General features: G+C 38.3%; 1 protein-coding gene across 2 annotated transcripts; it reads left to right on the plus strand.

Annotated features, from left to right (window-relative positions):
* Nucleotides 1–6,306: 6,306 nt before the first annotated feature.
* On the plus strand, nt 6,307–19,437 carry LIN7C (lin-7 homolog C, crumbs cell polarity complex component). Of its 2 annotated transcripts, XR_006017258.1 has the most exons (6): nt 6,307–6,399; nt 11,536–11,654; nt 12,758–12,829; nt 13,176–13,385; nt 15,430–15,546; nt 15,900–16,051. XR_006017258.1 is itself a non-coding variant. In XM_042035546.1 (5 exons), exons 1-5 carry the CDS (start codon nt 6,363–6,365, stop codon nt 16,053–16,055), a joined length of 594 nt encoding a protein of 197 aa, XP_041891480.1. In that variant the 5' UTR covers nt 6,308–6,362; the 3' UTR covers nt 16,056–19,437. The 2 variants fall into 2 exon arrangements, 1 of the variants encoding a protein (XP_041891480.1); XM_042035546.1 differs by lacking the exon at nt 15,430–15,546 and having other exon boundaries at nt 6,308–6,399; nt 15,900–19,437.
* The last annotated feature ends 1,406 nt before the right edge of the window (nt 19,438–20,843 follow it).

A 20,843-nucleotide genomic window follows, 5' to 3' on the forward strand; every position in this document is an offset into this window, starting at 1 on the left:
AAGCAGATGCATTTAATTATTTCTGAGTACTAATCGTAATTAGCACTTAGATGCATCACTGACTTTACAGTTTGACTTTGCTGCTTCTGTCAGTCCTGTCATCAGTAAACAGCATTTTCATCTATAGAAAAGGCTGGGGGCGGGCAGGGTTTGACACTGACAAGATTTTAAAAAAGTGCAACAGGCAGAGCTCTCTATGTATCTGCTATGTGCTCCCACATTCACCAGGAGTGACTAGAAAAATTCAGAGACAACTCACATAATCAAATTTTATGTGGAAAAAATAATTCAAATGGAGATTAGGTGACACTTATAAAACAGTGAACTCTTACTACATGTTAATCAACCAGTGTGAGAGAGGTTTATCAAAATGCATATTCTGTAACATGTAGCAGAGCAAAAATATCTTCTGTCATATGAAGACAGAAAAAATTGCTAGTTATCTGCATGACCAAGAAGGTACTAAGTCCTTCTATAGATACAAACACCTGAACTTTGACAGGGACGATAGCAATCAATCACAGTGTGTGGCAGACCATGAAACTCACCCTGGACTAGGTCAGTGAATCAAAGTGTTGCTGAAATTGAAAATAGTAATTCAACTGTTAATGATTTAAAGAGATTAAATTCAGTGGTATTAAGGCAATAAAATTCTACCAACATCATAGTCCTATGGCAAGAGATGTCTTGATAACCTAAAAATTGAATTTGCACTCTCTTCTCTGCCATGAATCATAAACAAAAGTCCTATCATGGTTAATTAAGCCTTTCAGGTTTCCCGAGGAGACATTGTTTTTCGTGGACAGCAAAGAGTCCTCTGCAATTTTTATAAGCACATATTCTGATACCCATTACTAGTCAATTTTTTTTTCATATTGGTGTACTGTGTTACAAAATTGTCATTTCCTCCTGAGAGGTAACTGGGCACATACATACCTTCTACAGCAATTAGCTAGGTAATTTTTAAAGTAATAACATAAATAAAATTCCCTTTGGACTTAATACTTGACTAAAAATGTTGAAAGCACTTTGAAATGTGAAAACACACATGTAAATAAATGCTGCAGGGGTGTGATTTGTACTATCTGTGCATTAAAATAATACACTGATTAGCACTGTTACACTTCTAAAGTTGTTATTGGAATGATGAAATTTTAGAAAACTGTGTTCCAATGTCTTCTTCAGCATCTGAAGGATCTTACAGACTCTCCTTCTAACTAAATTCATGTCAGCTTGATGTGAAGGAAAATACTACCTAGCTACAAGACCACTATGGATTAGTCCTGTTAATACAAGAATATACAGCAATACACATATATAGGTCCAAAGAGAGGGGAAGTTCTAGTTTCCAACAGAACTAAGATGAAAGTTTATATATACACTCATAGAATTATATGGAGACAAAGCTAGTCACAATTCATGTGATTTTCTTACTCTTCCAATATTCTTATTCTTCTCATAGGATGATGATGATGATGATGGCGTTCATGAGAATGACTGCTTGCACAGCTTTAAAGAGTGTCTCTTTCTCATGAGAACCTTGACTCCAGATCTTGTACTTGAGGAGAAGCGTGAAAGAAAGTGAACAAAGTTTCTTGAACCATTGTTCTACCTGCATTTTGCCTAGGTAATAATAGACTATATCCTGTCATGTTTGCATTCACCTGTGCCTAACATCTAGGAAAAAAAGGGCCACATTTTTGGCTGCCTGGTAGGACACTATCATAAAAAGATCAAAACCTTACAAATTCATCTATAAAGAAAGCTCATCTTCTTAGTTATGAATTAACTTCTTACACACCAAGACTTCTCACCTAAAGCAAACAGTACTCTCATTTTAAATTATCTTACACTTGAGACTGATTTCTACTTTCTCTTTGACTGGGAATGCAACTATTTTCCAATGACAACTTTCCTAAGTTACAATGTAAGAAATAACCGAAAGTATGTATTCTATCACCATCTGTTAAAACCAGGTGAGGCAGTATTCTTTATCTCTACTGTGACACACCCCTGGTAACTCCCTCCGGGAAGTATCTTCTGTTAATGAGCCAGCTGTTAAAACCAGGTGGGGCAGTGTTCTTTATCTTCTAACTCTCTCTGGAGAGATATTTTTCTCTTAATGGGCTATCAAGCCTCACTGCATGACTCACAAAATTACATCATCCCATTGTGAGATGCTCCGCCCAGGGGGAGGAACCAAGCATTCCTACCTGGATATAATCTGAGGTTTGGAATATCAGAGCCAGGTTTTCCTACTGGATTCCTACAGGACAAGAGCTTTGTAGCCACCACTGGATTGTCAGAGGAAGACCAGACCCTTCTACAGGATCACCACTTCAACAGAACCACATCTATCACCTCAAGAGGACTGTAGCCACCATTTAATTGGACTGCTACCACCACTCTGACCAACAGGGTATCAGGTTGTATCCTGACTCTGTCAGTGTTTTTGTACTATTGCATTTATTTTTAATTTTCCTATTAAATTGTAGTTCTGATTTCAAGTCTCTCACTGGTTTGCTTTCAAACTGGGACAACAACCTAGGTTGTATCACTTGATTCATGGTAGTCCTTCAGCAACGACTCTAGAGTGTCAGCCAGACATCCTAGTGATGTATCCTATGCCACCAGTATTTTGTGTGGCATTAAAGTGCAGCTGGTAACACCTAAGCTAATTCATCAATAAAGATACAAGTAAAGTAACACTGGTAAAAATGTCATGAGCTTGAGTGACACAGACAAAAGGGTCTAAATTAATAATTTCATTATAGTTAGCAAAATACATCAATTAAAGTTTAATGCTTAGCTCTTTCATGCTTCTCAGCTTCTGGTATGCAAATACAAAGCTATTTACCTATTAATTCCAGAGAAGCATCCCCCACTCTTTGGGAATTACTTCTGAGACCTTTTTTTCCTCCAAACACTTACCAGGATTTCCTGACTAAAATGGCACAAAGAGCTTGTCATGTTAATATTTAATCAGTTGGTATCCAGTTACAGATAGAATTTTTCTTGAGAAAAATATAGCATGCTATAGACTGAGACGTTCATTCTCTTCTAATGGGTCAAGATAGACTTGTAACTTACACAGTGGCTATTTCTTTAAGTATTTTTTTTTTTTGAAGATAAAAACCACACTAAAATACTTCTGCCATAGCAATGCCTAGCTTTGTAACTTAAGGCACCACTGCAAAAATCAGGCAATCCTGTAAAAATGCAGCAGCATGCTTAAATATTACCTCAGAAAAGAAAAAGCAAGTGGGTATGCATGGATTTTTCTTTTTCTGTATAGCCTGTAGCCCTATTTTTCTTCTTTCCATTGTGGTCCTGCACTGGCATTCCACTTCTTCAACTGGAATTTGAAGCCTGTCTACTGCTAACAATAACATTATCAATATTCTTCAAAGATCACAACCTATAAACCCAAGCTTTGTTCTGGTTTGGGTTTTTTGGTTTGTTTTGCTGGTTTTTTTTCTGCAGGTATAAATCAGTGCAAACTCCTGGAGTGATATGGTTTAAGCTGGAGAATGCTATCAAGTAGACAGTGGAAGCACTACTTAAAATTTGCTTTTCAGATTTTCTTATTCTTGTAATGTCATTGTCCAGTTCACTGGGTCTACAGGAAATTTAAAGCAGCTGCTTTAACTTCTGAATTTTTAGTCATTACTGAAGTCAGAATAATAGCACTTTAAAGATGTGTTTAAGCATGTATTCTTGTACACGTCCTCTGGAAAAGTCTTAGGATTTATGAAATATTGCTGAACACTCATTTTTCTCCATGGGCTAATCTGTCCAAAGTCTGAGCAGGTTGTTTAAAATTTCAATGACTTCTAACAGAATATTAGTTCCTGCACCACTGATAGAAACATCTGGATTTTATTCCAGAAGCATTCTACGATTCTAGCTGCTAAAACACTTTTTCTCACCAGAAACTAGTCTATGAGGATTTAATTCTGTTCACCTGCAAAATTCCATTTGTATGACCTTTTCATCGAAATGCACATGCAGCATCCCTCAAACTGAGAGGAACTGACATTAAAATAAATCACAGAATGAAGCGAGTACATCACTGCCACATTGGCGGACACTTTGAGACCTGTTGAAAACTATTCTCTTTCAAAGCGAAAAATACAAAATGCAGATAAAATCAAAGGCAAATGGGAAGAGTCATACCCTCAGAATAAATTAAGAGCATATAAATGCATGTTCTGAAGTAGTCTCCTACTCTTTTCTGGAAGAAACTCACACAGTATGTCATGCTTGTACTTGCAGTGATTTAATACAGATGGTAAATTCAATACATTAGCCCCACAAAGAGATTAAACCGGTGCTAAACAGGAAATATAAAACACATCTGGCATTTCACACAGGCAGAACAATATTTATATGTGTATATATGTACATATAAAAATGCATCTATTATACATAATAGATACACTGTTCACTGTATATTATTAATTTGATATTAATGTATTATTGTAGTTATTAAATAATACAGTATTGTAATATATAATACAAAGCATAAAGTATAATAATCACAGGATAACAGAATAGTTGAGGTTGGAAGGGACAACTAGGGATCATCCAGTCCAAGCCCTGTATTGCGACAGGATCACCTAGAACAGGTTACATAGGAACTTGTCCCAGCGGCTTTTGAATGTCTCCAGAGGGAGACTCCATGACTTCCATGGGCAGCCTGTTGCAGTGCTCTGCCAGCCTTAAAGTAAAGAAGCTCTTCCTCATGTTGACGTGGAACTTTGTGTTTTAATTTATGGCCACTGCTCCTTGTCTGGTCACTGGGCACCACTGAAAAATCTGGCACCACCCTCTTCACATCTGCATATTTATATGCATTGATGAGATCACCTCTCAGTCTTCCCTAGACTTAACAGGCCCAGCTCCCACAGTCTTTCCTCATAAGAGATGCTCCAGAACCCCTCACCATCTTTGTAGCCGGATGGATGGACCCAGCAGCTCCTTGTCTTCCTTGATCTAAGGAGACCAGAACTGAACACAACACTCCAGATGTGGCCTCACTAGGGCTCAGTAGAGGGGGGGGTGGATCACCTCCCTCGACCTGCTGGACACACTCTTCCCAGTGCACCCCAGGATAACATTGGCCCTCCTGACTGCAAGGATGCACTGCTAGCTCGTGGTCAACCTGTCATCCACCAAAACTCACAGGTCCTTCTCAGCAGAGCTGCTCTCCAGCAGGTCAGCCCCCAACCTGTCCTGGTGCTTGGATTAATTCCTCCCCAGGTGCAGGACCCTACACTTGTCCTTGTTGAACCTCATTAGGCTTCTCTCTGTCCAACTCTCCAGCCTATCAAGGTCCCCCTGAATGGGAGCACAGCCTTTGGGTATAGCAGCCACGCCCCCCAGTTTTGTATTGTCAGCAAACTTGCTTAGCGTGTGTTCTATCCCTTCATCCAGGCCGTGGATAAACAGGCTGACCGGACCCAGTATTGATCCCTGGGGAACGCCCCTGGGTACAGGTCTCCAACTGGATTCTGCTCCACTGATCACGACCCTCTGAGCTCTGCCCTTCAGCCAATTCTTCGTCTGCCTCACTGTACGTTCCTCTAACCTGTATTTCCTGAGCTTATCTATGAGGATGTTATGCAGTGTTGTGCAGAAAATCACGCTGTGAAAAGCCAGTGTCCACAAAGGAGACAGAGGAGTCCTGCAACTTCGTTCAAACAGAGAGAGAGACCTCTATAGGTCACTAGGTCTCTGTCCCTTTATTCGAGTAAAGTTGCAGGACTCCTCTGTCTCCTTTGTGGACACTGGGTTTTCTGCAGTGTCAAAAACCTTGCTGAAGTCTAGGTAGACAACATCTACTGTTCTCCCCTTATCAACCCATAACACAACGTATATTATGTATATATTTCTCTCTAGATGTGTGTGTATATATGTATATTTAACATTATTTACATATTTAACACGTGTATATTCCATCTCCAGGAGCACTCTGGGTGCACAGAAAGATCTGCCCTTGCAGTGTGGTGTTTTTAGCGTGTAAATAGTCCTCATTCACGCTAAAGGATGGGACAAAAACCGGAGAGAACATTTTCTACTGAAATTCACAGCAGGATACGGCCACCACACAGTCCAGAGGACTAATGTCCCGGTACACTGGCGGGTAGTCAGGCAGCTGCCGGCCTCCGCAGGGACTCGCTGCTGGCCTGCACTGTCCGTACTGCTGTGCACACGCAGGCTGAGCAGTGCAGCGGCTCGCACGCCACTCACGGGCTGCGACACCTCGACTGCCCCCACTGTCACGACTAGGCCGCCGCACCACCTCGCGCCGCGCCTTTCCGCCAGCGCCGCGTCACTTCCGCCGGCCCAGGCAGGACGAGATGGCGGCGCTGGGCGAGCCGGTGCGGTTGGAGCGAGGTGAGCGCGCTCGCGGCCCGGACGGGCGCTCCTTCCGCTCTGCTGCGGGCGGGCGGGCGGGTGGCGGCGGTGGAGCCCCTGGCCCGGCCCGCCCCCGTCGCGCAGCCGCATGCTGTCCCGACTCCCTGGCCGTCCACCCCCGTTCCCCGGCCCGGTCTGAGGCCGCGGGGCGGCAGCGGTAGCCGTGCCGCTCTCCCGGCTTGGCGCAGGAGCTGAGCCGCTCCTCTCCGTCGTGCGCAGCCGCAGCTGATTTGAACAGCTGACCTGATTTGAACAAGTTTCCGTCGCTTCTGGCTCTTCAAGCATGTCGGTGGGACCGAACTCTTCGGCTTTGCTTTATACAGCCCCCGGAGGCTATTTTCGCGTTTCAGTTTGCCGCTGAGCTTACATGGGTGCACTCGCTTAAGGCCTTCTGTAGCTGTGTCTGCTCTGCCTTCACTGCTGTCAGCGCTTCTGCCAGCTCTTACTTAACCTGCTAACTCTTGGTTTCTGTTTCTCTCATGGGAAAACTTCATCTTGAACACAGTAGAATTCTTCGAATTCTAAATTCAGTCTGCTCAGCTGTGTATTAAGAATAATAATTTACTTGTTTTTATAGATGATAGCTGACACATGCAGGAGTCCCTCTACACTTGTTCATGATTGTCCTCTATTACCCTCTCATGTTGGTTTTCACACCATTTTTCCAGTATGCAGGCTTAATTTGTATTGTTAATACATGCAGTGTATGACTGAAATCAAGAGCAAAATAGATAAAATATACAACATAGTCGGGTATTTTTCTGTAGTATATTTGTGACATTTATCCCCAGTTTTTAAGAAACAATTACAAATTTCCTTCAATGTGATTATTTGACACTGTGTAAGTGTCCACGTTATCCACGTGTGCTTTTATAAACAATATAGATGATTGGTTTATTGGTATGTATTTAGAACAGTAGGGAAAATGAAATTTACATAGGAAATGATTATTGATAATTAGAAATCATGTTTTTGAAAAGGAAAACAATTAGGTGAAGCATAGGTGACTGAATGATCTGACTTTTCCCACTACCATTCCCACTAGGACCACCATGGTGCTAGATGTATTTCTGTAGGTGTATAACACTGTACATACCGACTTTATTTTTCTGGTACTATCGTGTTACCTCCTGAAGAACTCAGTTTTTCTTTTTTTGCTAGCCTTGCTTCCCATTCTACAAGTGAACCACTTGTAATGTGTGAGTTGGCCTGTAAATAGTGAGTTATGTAAGGTCTTTGCTTTACACTCTGCAGGTCATCTACTCCCTCTACTCCAAAGCTTGTTAATTAGGGCAGCTGCTGCAGCAGTGGATTAGTTGCGCTTGGAAGGTCTGCTGACTTAAAACTCAGGTCCTATCCTTCTTCACCTCATTACCTTACCACTATGCTCTGTCCATGAAAACAAACAAATCTGCAGAGTTACTTAGGGATCAATGAAACAAAGGAGTTATTTGGTCTTCAGGCATATTGGTCTTTTTAAGAAAAGAAGAAAAAGAGAGCACCTTATAATGGGCCTACAAAAGCAAGAGCCTTATTTACAGAAATAAGAAACTATTAATTGTGTGGGGTTGACTGCACATAACCTGATGATGAGTCATAATCAGCTTGAAACTGAATGTTACTAATGTTGTTGGCATATAGCATAAGAAAAGAGAGAATAGTGTAGAAAATGAGCTGATTTAAAATCGTTACCTTATCCTTACCACCAGGGCAATTGAAAATTGTTTTCTCTTCCAAGCTGCATTGCAAACACCACCACCCAAATTCACTAGAGGGCAGGAATGAAACAACTGTTAACATTTCACTTATTCTTACAGTTTAGTGGTGACATGTGATAACTCTCCATACAGCTTAGGAATCTAGAATACTTGAAACTAAGCAGTAGAGGTGGTTAATTGGGAGTATCTATGAGGATGCTGTGTTTTTTCTCTTTCTGTGTTTTGCTCACGCATGCTTGGACTGGTAGCATCTTGCTGGCTTTTTCTCCCCACATTCTTTTAGTTTAAATGTTTCTCTTTTTCAGGATTTCAATCTAGTATCCATGATCACAAAAAATTATTTGTGAAGAACAGGCAATTGGTATAAAAAGGAAGAAAAGGTGAAAAGAAAAGCAATTTTTCCATTACATATGGATTCCTTTTTAGTTAGTTTTATGGTTTCAGTTTTTTTAATTGTCCACCTCTGGAGTTACGTCTACATCGATCCTTGTTGAAATCCATCATTGGAATACTTCTATAGTATTCATTTTGGTCTCTGGTGCTGAACAATTGGCTAAGATATAGTGTTTATATTGTGAGGAAGACATCTTTCAGCTGATCATATTCCAACTAATAATTCAGGAGGAAGCAAATTAGATCAACACAGCAGTCAACAAGCTTTTCTTGAAAAATGAAAGAAGGTGTGTTTTGCCAGTTATTCCCAGCAAAGCTCTTTTTCCTAAAGCAATATTGCTGGGATAGATTGAATATCCAGCTTTTGACTTATGGTGCCTAATGCAGTTCAGTAGAAGAAAGTTCTGCTCAATTGCACTTCCACACTGGTATAATGTGATCCTCTCAATAACATACAATGAAATAACTGCCGGGAACAAAGTGCCCTGCTGATGGGATCTGTTGTCTGTATCTACCTGAGTAGGAAGTGTGGTGTGATAAAAGATTTATTGAGTTCTGAGGATCTAACTTCCATGCTGTGTCTGACTGCTCTGGGTTTGTACTTTCTAGCAATAGTTTGGTCCTTTGATCTAAAAGCCCTTTTTTTATTCAAGTGTGTCCTTTGCTTTAGTTTAGTCTAAAATGAATCCAGTTCAGTGTATCCTCATAACTTTTTGAAAAGCTAATTCTGTGTTCTTAGTCTGTAGTTAATAAAAGACACAGCTGGTTTCCAAACAAACCAATTTTACCTTAGGGTGAAAAGTGCTATGTCATTAAATGATTTGTCTGTTAAGAGATACAGGTAGGAAGCATATCTAATTTAATGACAAAACATGAAGGTCAAAAAAAGATAAATTATCCCATAGAGTTCTGGAGTCTTCATTTCTACAGCTACTCCTTGTATCAGTAGGTTGCTGTCACCATTTAAAATTGCTTGCAGTATCCTAGTCAAACTGATAACAAGTTTGTACACCTTACATCTTAACATAGCCATTCTTGAGCCTATGATCCATGAACTGCGAGGAACTGTAGTCTTTATGTGCATGTAATAATCATTTGTCTGCAAACATCTGCAAGTATTTAAATGATAGTGGTGTTGTAATTCATATACTTGCTAGACATTTCTCAGTATTATGTGGAGTGTTGTAGGATTGGAAGTGCTGTGATTGCCATTTGATCATACTACTTCAAGCTGATCAGTGGGCTACTTCATGAATTAAGATAATTTGTACTGCTGTTGCTGAATGCAAGGGTTACTAGGAATGTTGGTGATTTTTCATCATCTAGAATGTCTTTAATTTCACCTACTGTTTTGGATTTTAAATGAAATACAGAGTATGTATTTGGAAATAAAAAGCTTTAAAAGCATGGTTTTTTATTTTGTAATTATACAGATAGCAAATATGTATGCATGTGTAAAATGTGTTCTCTGTAGAACATGAGATTATTAGTAGATAATTTAGATTTTGATATTGCTTTGCTTTAGATAACTGATGCTTGTAAATCTTGGAAATGCTTGCCAGAAAACACCAAGTTCTTATGGCACACAGAATCGTTAACTATCTTCAGAAATCATTTGAGCCTTATGGCTGTAGTGCTTGAGTGTTTTTCCATTAAGGATTTGTTTCCAGTCCATGGATGAAGAGTCTGTGTGGTTAAGGTATACCTTGTTTAATCAACTGCACAACCTGGTCTTGATCTAGTAGTTTGTAAGATGTGTCTGATAATTCACGTGAGTGGACAGAACATCGCCGTGGGCTGTCTTGCTGGTGCACTTCACTGTAATTTCAGAACATGCACACCCCACTGCCTTTTCATCCTGTTTTATAAGTGCTCTCTTTTTACACTCATATTTTAGAAGAAGTTTGTGGCTAATGCACGTCCTCTGTGCTGATGTGATACCATTGAGTAGATGTGCGTTCACATGAAAAACGAGTACCTAGAGGTTAATTAGAGAAAAAAGGAAGTAATGCATTTGGGACATAGCAGTGTCCCAGACCTCATCCTGTTCTAAAATAATCTGTTCATTATTTTATATAGTAGATTAATCACTGCTTTTTTATCTTTGTGATAATGAAAGTAATCCTTCCTATCTGCTTTTCTGAGAGACTGTTCTAGTTCTGTTCAAGAACTCATGTGTTTCAAAATAATCACTAATGTAACAGTTTGGAAATACAAATGAGGGATGTGAATATATTCTACTCGTCTGGCGCTGCCAAAAGAATGTCACATTGCATTTGATGCCGGTCTTGAGTCATACTGGTCTGGAATCAAATCCTTCGTGGAGTTCAGTTTCACAAAGCAGCATTTATGAGAAAATGGACAATGTGAACTCTTAGGAACAAATTTCAAGGTTTGAAGTTCAGGATTCTAGACTATGGAGATATTGTCTCTCAGCTGAGAATATCAAAAGGAGTTCTGTTGGTTTTATAAGCACTTGAGGAGGGAAAAAAATAGGCCAGATAGTTCTCAGCTGTCTTCTATGGGAAGTATTGAGTATACCTGATTGAACTAATTTTTGAACATAGAAGGAATGTTAGACAGCATATTTGATAATAGTATAGCAGGTGTTAACAAAATGCCATCCAAAGAGTAGATGAATTATGAAGTATACACTACCAATATTTTAATACACATACCAATATTTTGGTCCTTTGCAGAAAAATCAGATTGTCTTTGCAATATGCATATGGCAGTGATAGCTCCAGATATGTTACAGGGTTGGGTTGCTATGGTTGATTTATAACAGGCTGGAAGTACAGTGTTTTATTGTAGCATTTTGTAAATACATAGTTTATGGTAACAAAATTTAAAGCGTAGTTTTAAAGTGTGTGCAAGTGCACGCACACAGACTGCTCCATCCTTAATTTAAAAAAAAAAACAACTCCCAAACATACCTTGAGATTCCTCAGGCATTCCTCATTACTAGTGCTTTTTTTTTTTTTTTTTTTTTTTTTTTTTGTAGACATCTGCAGAGCAATTGAATTGCTGGAAAAATTACAGAGAAGTGGAGAAGTGCCACCACAAAAGCTACAGGCATTGCAAAGGGTCCTTCAAAGTGAATTCTGTAATGCTGTAAGAGAGGTAAGTTAACTTGATGTAAGCAGTTACCTTCAGTTAAAGACCAGTATGATTTACTTTTTTCTTTTTGTGCTCAGTGCAGTAAGCTGATTTTGAACTTCGTAAAGCCGTATTAAATTGACAGAGCTTAATAGAACAAACCTTATTTTTAAGTAATTTCAAAAGAAAATAATTTGAGACAGCATAGGTGTATAAAATAATGGCTTAGTAGCTGATCACTTCTTAAAGGTTATTTGGAGAGCCTGTCCTTACTGGCAGCTAACAGGATGTTACCCAGTTGGTATGTAAGAATAGACCAAGTACCAATTGCCTGTGTTATTTTTAAGCCAAATCCATGCCATCTTTACGTAGAGCCTTGCACCACCTCATCTTCATTCCAGGTATTCTTTTGGAGACTTTCAGGTGATTGGATATGCCTTTCTATTGCTGTTGCTGATGTTAATACTGATGATAACAGCTGGAATGATTAAAAAAAAATCTGTTTGTAGACACAGGTGTAATCTTAATGTTTTCATCCTATTGAGGACAGTGTACTTACTGCTTAGCAAGTACAAACGGTTGGCAGGGAGATGAGAAGATGTGTGTTTGCCTTCAGTGCAAGTACCTCCTTAGCATTAGTATTCTTATTGTCTCTGTGTTTTCAATCCTATTTTCTTCTTAAGATATTCAATTAGTTGCTAAAGTTGAAGGAAAATTTGGGAGTTTGCGGGAAGGGATGGGTTGTCAGCGGAGCCTTGAAGAGCTGCGCTTAAGTGTTTTTGCATGCATCTGTATTGAAGAGTTCCAGCTTGAATCAAGCAAGAGAAAATAGTCATCATGCCTCGAGACAGCTGTGCGAGCCTAGCCATAAGCATTTCCAAAGTCATGGTGAGGTCTGAATACTGTGGAAGGAGGGAAGATTTAGGTTGAGACTGAGCAATAAAAATGCTGAGAGATTTTTTTCTTCATAGAATGTTAGATTGCCTGTTCTTGTAGTGAATCAGGGAGTAACATTAGAGGTGTGTACTTTAATTTACACATTTTTGAGTTGCACCTGATGTTTTGTTATATTACCTAAGCAGAAAAATATCTGTTTTACTCATACTGAAACTGTTTTGCCTCTAAAGGTGTATGAACACGTATATGAAACTGTGGATATCAGCAGTAGTCCAGAAGTTAGAGCTAATGCAACAGCAAAGGTAAAAGCCAAACTATAACTTCCATAAAGTACAGTAGTTCATTACTTCAGGAGCAGAAGATGACATCAAATTCAGAAAGATATTATCTATATGTCTGATAAAATGGATAAGATTAACAGGTTATTAAAAGATATAACAAGACTTGTTGTTTTTAAATTTCTTCCCTTTTAATTTTATTCTTGGAGTTCTGAATTTTTCATGCCAGTGTTGGTATGTAGGGAATTAACCTCATTTGTCTTAACATTTAAGTACTTTGAGATAAAATACGTTTTCAGCCTGCTCACTGTGTCTAGCTAAAGGGACTGTATTTAATTTCTTAAAAATGAGAAAATCTTGTTTCTCACAGGCCACGGTAGCTGCGTTTGCTGCTAGTGAAGGTCATTCTCATCCCAGAGTGGTTGAACTACCCAAAACTGAAGAAGGTCTTGGATTCAACATTATGGGAGGCAAAGAACAAAATTCTCCAATTTATATCTCTCGAATTATCCCTGGAGGTATAGCTGACAGACATGGAGGCCTGAAACGTGGAGACCAGCTGCTTTCTGTAAATGGAGTGGTAGGAACTGGTTTTCTCTTCTCTTTATGTAGCAGTAACTACTTGTTTCCACTTGAGGGGGCACAGAGAATACGCATGGCACAAGCTTCTTCTTGTCTTCTAATCTTGGCAAAATACTTCCTTTTTGTCCTCACAAAACCAATTTGCCCAGGTTTCTGTAGAGTTGTGTGCATTGTGAGTTTTAGGACTATGCTTTGATTATCTGTCTCAAAAAGGAACTGTACTATCTATGTCAGTATTCCAGATTCTGATGGGTTGTATAGATGTAGTCAAAGAATTTTGTGAAATACAAACTGCCTTCCTTTTTCATCATTCAAAGTTTCATGATGCAGATTTTTACTAAATGAGTTTTCTGCACCATCTAAGGTAAGTAGTAAATGTTGCTTTTGGCTGACCAGATTCTCATTTTTCCCAGTACAAATGCTACTGCATGATGAAAGCTGTAATGAGATGGAACTACAAGGCGGTGTTACCTTGTATGGTATTTTTTACCTTCCAGTTAACTATACTGAGCTTCAGAAGCAGGCTTTTTACTGTATTTTAGGAAGTATATGTCTAAAGTGCTGATGTGGATTTTTTTTTTAGTATCCTCTTCTGAAGAATTAACAATACAAAAAGTAAAACAAAGGGAGGCTGGAAAGAGGAGGTTATGGGCAGGCTCTGACTTGAGACAGCTTTCAGTCAAATGCATGTAAATATCTCCCAAACACTTGCTTTTATTTCCAGAGAGGCTCTATGCAGGCTTAAAAATAATATTCTCATCATTACACCTGTAAACAAAATTTTATTTTAAGACTGAGGGTCAAACTAGATTCTGGGGGCTTTTGACATGTGAAAGGAATAGTGACTGGGTGCAGATACTGGGTATCTGTACTCTAGGAATTCCTGGCTAGCACAGATCTCTGACATACTTGGCTCCTGACTCTTACCTGGGAGTCCAGCTGTCCTTTTCAAGAGGCATAAGAGAAATCATAGCTGTAGTGATGCAACTGTCCTTGCCTTAGCCTTCTGTTATTAGGAAGCATTGAAGGACTGGTGCAAAACTGTCTTCAGATGAGTCCTTCCTCACCTGCAGACTCTCTTAAAGACAGCAATACCACCACTCCACCCAAAACTGAACCTGATCATCAGGCAGTTGGTACAGCTAACAATGACTCTGTGTGCATGCACATGTATAAATATATATAATTGTTGTAAGAATACAGTGAGTGCATAAATTGCTGTTAAGAGCACTAATATAGTCTCAGAAAAATCATTGATATCTGATATTTACAGATGGAATGCTATCATCATAATACATGACAGGCACTTTCTTGTGATTGTAGTTTATACTTTAGTAATAATAAAAAATGCCACTGCCAAGACTGCAGGGAATATGACTGAAAAACAAGTTTATTTTTTTCAGGTGGGAGATCTTGAGTGTACTCCAGAATTTTAGGTGTTTTGATACAATTAAACAGAACTCTACAAACCTTTTATTACCAGTTTTAAACAGAACAGCCTACACATCCACTTGAATAACAAAAATTGAAACATTCAAATGTATGTGTTGTCTAAGTCTGATAGAAGAGAAATAACTTGGGTTTTTTTTAACTGTTGTTTTTCTTTCTGTGAGTAACTATAGTAACGGGGAAACCCTCCAATCAACAGGTACATCACCTGCCTTCTAGCTTCTAATAGCACCAGTGGGAGGTAGGCTTGGAGTAGTCCCGTCATTGTGTTTAATGAGTTTGAGAGAAATAAGTTTTGCTGATAAAATATATGCTGTCCCAGAATATATATTTGGATACAGTTTTTGAGAACCATTGCTTAAAAATTGTAATTAGATGGATCTAATATAATTCTAAGAAATTCCGAGAGTTGTTTTGGGAAAGCATTTTTATTCTGGTCTTCCTGAGTTGGCTATTCTTAATCAATTTAGTGGAAATGAACTTGAATGTCTTGTGTTTACTGAGAGACATGTGGAGCACTAAGATAAGCAACACACTACATTAGTTGCTCCATTGCAAGTACCCAGTATGCACTGTTTTGCCTTGTGATGCAGGGTAACATCAAGAAGGCAGCTATCTTGCAGTTGTCTGTGGCAACTTACTAACCAAATTGAGGGTGATTGCTAAATTTAAAATGCATGCAAAAGAAGAAAACCAATATTAAATTTTAAGTAAGTATTCTCTTGAGGTTTTTTATTTTTAAGTGTAATTTCATAATTGACTAAGGTTATTGTTGCACAATTTAATTGTTCAGCATAAACCTAAACAAGATTTTTGCACTATTTTTATAAAGTGATTTTTGCGCTTCTTTTGCTAATGCTAATTAGCATTTTTATCATCACATCACTTGGTTTGCTGAAACATAAGTCCTGAAATTGTGTGCCATTGTCCTTATGCAGTCTTGAAAATAGAGTACATATAAATAAATGCATAAATATATTTGTTTATATAGAATTGTATAAAAAAAAGAAAAAAACTCTTTTCAGTGTGTCTTTACTAATACTAAATGGTTTATACTTTACAGAGTGTTGAAGGTGAACACCATGAAAAAGCAGTAGAACTGCTGAAGGCAGCTCAAGGAAAGGTTAAATTAGTTGTGCGATACACACCAAAAGTCCTTGAAGAAATGGAGTCGAGATTTGAAAAAATGAGATCGGCAAAACGAAGGCAGCAAAATTAACACTGTATGCAATAACTTAAAGAGAAAATATATATTCCTTTTACATTTTATAGTTTCTTTGTGACTCAGTTGATCAATGCCTGTCATAAGACCCTGTCCTTTTCATAGAATCATGGAACAATTGAGGTTGGAGTGACTATATCTAGTCCATCCCCCATTGCCCAGCTCAGAGGAGGGCCTGCTAGAGCAGGTTGCTCAGGAGTGTGACAAGCTGGGTTTTTAAACATCTCTAAAGATGGAGACTCCAGAAGATCTCTGGATAGTCTGTTCTAGTGTTTTGCTCTCCCTTACACTATGGAGATCCATTCCTATGTTTAAGTAGAGCTTCTGGTATTTCCACTTGCGCCCATTGCCTCTTGTCCAGTCACAAGATCTACTGGAAAGAGTTAGGCTCTTCCTTTACTCCTCCCTTTCAAGCATTTACACAGATTGGTAAGATCACCTGAGCCTTCTCTTCTCCAGGCGAGAGAGACAATCCCAGTTCTCTCAACTTCTCCTTGTCTGTAAGATGCTCCAATCACTTAATCACCTTTGTGGCCCTTAACTGGATTCATTCTCATATGCCCATTTCTGTATTGGACTGGGGAGCCCAAAACTGCGCCCAGTACTTGAGTTGCAGCTCACGAGGAGTGAGCAGAATGAAAGAATCCCTCCCTTGCTGGCAGTGCTTTTTGCAGTGCTCTTTGCAGTGCTCTTTCCAGTGTAGACCAGGAGACTGTTGGGCTTCTTTGCTGCGAGGGCATGTGGTGGCTCATGGCTTGCTATTGTTCTCTGCAAGGCTGCTTTGCAGCTGGTCAGTCCCCCAGTCTGTACTGGTGGAGGCAGTTATTCCCCCCAGTGTAGGACTTTGCACTTTTCTTTGCTGAACTTTATGGGACTCTTGTTTGCCCATTTCTCCAGCCTGCTGAGGTCCCTTTGAATGGTTCACTGAGTGTGATCTGTCCCATCCCTTGGGCTGTTAATGAAAACGTGCGAGCGTATGGACCACAGTACAGGTCCTGGGCTGCACTGGTAGCGAGTGGCATCCAGCAGGATGTTTTGCCACTGATCACAACAATCCTCAGCAGTTCAGCCAGTTTCGGAATGTTTTCAGTCTCCTTGTGTTTCACAGTTTAGGAGGAATGTGTAGGTTTAGAATGGCCTAAAATGCCCTGGAAAAGCATATATGGTGGTATTTCTATTGATTTTTTTGGTAAGTTTTGTGTCAGACTTTTAAGCAAGAAAGTGAATTTACAGATTTTTCAAAGGCATTTAATAAGACATAATTGTACAATCAGCATCCTTTTTTTTCTTGTTTTCTTTTGACATTACTTAGCATAGAATCTGTGGGGGGTTTTGCTGACTGATTTTTGAAAAAAAAAAGATTCTTATGTAGCAGTATTTTGGCACTTTTCTTAAGAATATATTCTATGTCAACTACAAAACCTAATCACAATCTACTATGTAGCTGATAATGATACCAGATTTTGTAATGTTTTTGGTGAGTATGTTGTTTTTACACTTCTGCTAAATTATAATTCAGTACTCTGGAAATTGTATTACCTCTCCTGTAAATAATTTACAGTTGGTGTTCTCATGTAATGATGTTGTAATAGCCAACATTTACAAATTTGCAACAATCATTCCTGTAATTTACATTATTTTAAACTAATTTTAAAGCAGTTAAAGGGCAAAACATGATTGCTGTATGCAGTTGTGGATTGACTCTCTAGATGTATTTTTCTATTGAGAAACAGAAGATATATAAATGCAGTGCAAAAGAATTCCAGATGTTACCCTGACTTTCTGTTGTTAAAAAGAAATTAATCTTAATTGTCATACTATTCTTGTCTTTTTAGTATCTTTTATTGTAGTCTTATTTACATATTGAATGTATTGGTTCTGGAATTGTTAGTACCGAAATTACTGATTGTTATTGTTATAAGAGTAAAATGTTCTGAGTCTTATATGCCAGGTTACTGTGACATGTGAACTTGTCTGGGGTTTTATTACAGACTGCTTCTGACTTGGGGGATTCTTATTTGTACTATGGAAGTACTACATCACCATTGCTAAATAAGGACATCTCCATCTATAAACAATTAATGTCTTATCTCATGTATGCTTGATGGTGGCATGGGTTTTGTGTACCGTTTTGAAAATTTCTGGACAGAGGTCCACTTTTTGGAATCTACCAGGTTTGATGCTGTACTTGTGTAGTTTGGGTTTGGGTCGGGTTTTTTTAAACTTCACCTTTTGAAGAATTAGCTTCATTGTCTACTGGGTGTCAGTTCACTTGTATGGCAGCTATGAGTACATGCTAATTGACTGTTAGTAATTTGATTTTTAGAGGCTTAAACTGAAAAGTGCTGTTATTGCTATGTGGCTAATCCCTAGTCTTATTTCACATGAAGCGATATGTGAAAGAAAGGAAAGGGTTAGTAATCTAAAAATGACACCTTGAAGCTTGTGCTTTGTCAGTTGACCTATTTAAAAAGAAAAAAATGTGATTGCTATGGGCAAGTGAGAAATGTGATTGCTTTCTGCATGTTTGTAAGCATGGTAAGCCTGCAAAGAGAAATTTGGAAGATACTGGTAATTTGAAAATGCAGTATAAGTATTTATCAGTTAGATGACACTGAGCACTGAATTGCATGGTTGGTTTTATGTCATAGGCCTCTTTCAAAAGGCCTCGTGTTACTGATACAACCATGTTGTTGAACTGTATATTTTTGTGGAACAGCTAATGTTTAAAGTATTGAGACCAAAATCACAAGTTAGACCAATTGTGGATGTGTTTTAATTTAATTGTTAATTAGTAGAGATATGTTTTAGAGCCATATATATATATATATATATATATTACAGAAAGGTATGGATACAAGATAGGAATGATCATTTTACAAACCGTATCCCTTGTATTACTGAACAAGAGGTGTGTTTTGTTACTCTGATGAAATATTTACTTTAGTGCAGCAAGAGCTGCTAAATGCCGTAGCATTTTCATTGTGAATTGTAGCATTTGGTTATGGTTTGTCAACTACTACAAAATGTGGAGAGGTGTATCTGGGCATATAAATAGTACACGTAGAATTTGACAAAATGTTTTTAAATTGCAGTAAAAAAAAATCAATAATAAAACTAATTGATAATCATCTTTGATACTATGAGAACCCTTTCATAATAAGGACAGGGTTGATTAAAATACTCCAAGAAACTTGATCTCTGTTACTACTGAGCAGTGCCTGTACTGTGTTAATATGCAGTCCATACACACTTGTCATACTTGGGTATACAAACAGATTAAGAAGAGGTATGATTTCTGCAAGTAACTTCTGCACCTGCTGCTGCTGTGAGGGATCTTTGGGTTTTATCAACAGAAAAATAAAAGTTCAGTCTCACATGCACTGTGTTTGTGTGTTTTTCTTCTGACTTTCCATTTTGAGTACAGGTTTCAGACTGCTTTAATTGGCTGTTTATAGTCTCGAGGGCGTAACGTAAACACCCGCATGTGTGTGGGCATCCGAAGAGAGAAACTTTAAATCTGTGATTAGTTTGTCTCCTGGTTGCTTTTGAATCTTCCATTTTCTACCCAGTGTTTTGTGATTTGCCGGAGAAAAACAGAGTGCTATAAGCTATCTATAATAGTTTGAACTTCCTGCATTTTTTGGAAGAAAGCTACATAAACTCAATGCATATTATTCTGAGTCAAATATTATCTTTTAGTTGTTTGAATCAAGTATCTTAAGTAATGAGATACTGAATTTCTGTAAGTCCTTCAAATGATAACTTGTAAGGTTGTTAATAAAATGTTTCTGGAGTTATGAACTGAGATTAACATAGGAGAAAATGCTTCAGTTTTAAATGTAAAATCAGTTGGGGTTTTGTTGATTTTTTTTTTTAATTTAAGTAGGCTGGATTGTGAATCGAAAATACATGCAGAAATATTATGTGAATATTTGATGTAGATGATTGATAACACTTGAACTGGAAATAAAAACACATTTTCAGTTTTATTTAAAAAACAAATAGTTTCCATGACCTGTCTTATGACATTGAAGTAAGTCAAAAAGCAAAGTTGGAATTGAATTGATACAAGGAAGGGGTGAGACATGGTTGGTAGGTAAACATTGGAATTACAGGGAAATTGGGAGTACAAAGCAGTTTGAGTTTCTGTGATTCTTTGTCTTCTAAAATCCTGATTTCAGGGCAAAGTCTAGGTTGCAGTGTTCACTTTTACAGAGAAATTGTCCCTAGTCTGGAGAGTTTAAGATGGCACACTCAACAAAAGACATCTGAGATTCAGAAGTGAGCCTCAGGATAAAATTGATTGCTAGTTCTAATAATAAAAACAAACAAACAAACAATAAAACTGCCCTTTAAAATTAAGTTAGAATTAATTTGATGTTTTGATTTGTTACTGTTTCCTGTTGCTTTAGAGGCACATCAGGTTTCAAGTGACAAAATGATGAAAAGTAAAACAAGCTCTGTATCCCTCACCTTTGGTGGCTTTTGTTGTGTGGTTCTTTGGGATTTTTGGGGGTAGGGGTGAGTAAATTGGGCATTTTATTGGTAACAAAAGGTTTAAAATAAGTCTGCACAGACACGTGCTAATAGTTTCTTTCCCACTCCTCAAAAAAAAAAAAAAAAAAGCCTTGTCACACATTGAAAGGCTTAAGAAAGTGCATCTGTTAATTCCAAACTGAGCAATCCTCAAATCTCTGTATGACTTTGATATCTGTTTAATTGTATCATTTGATGTATTGATAAATCTTGTCTAAAGAATGGCTTGTGTTAATACAAAAGCTG

The sequence above is a fragment of the Corvus kubaryi genome, unplaced genomic scaffold (genome assembly GCF_017639235.1).
Source record: "Corvus kubaryi isolate FWS band 111438036 unplaced genomic scaffold, C.kubaryi_AGA036_p1.0 37384, whole genome shotgun sequence".
NCBI lineage: Eukaryota > Metazoa > Chordata > Aves > Passeriformes > Corvidae > Corvus > Corvus kubaryi.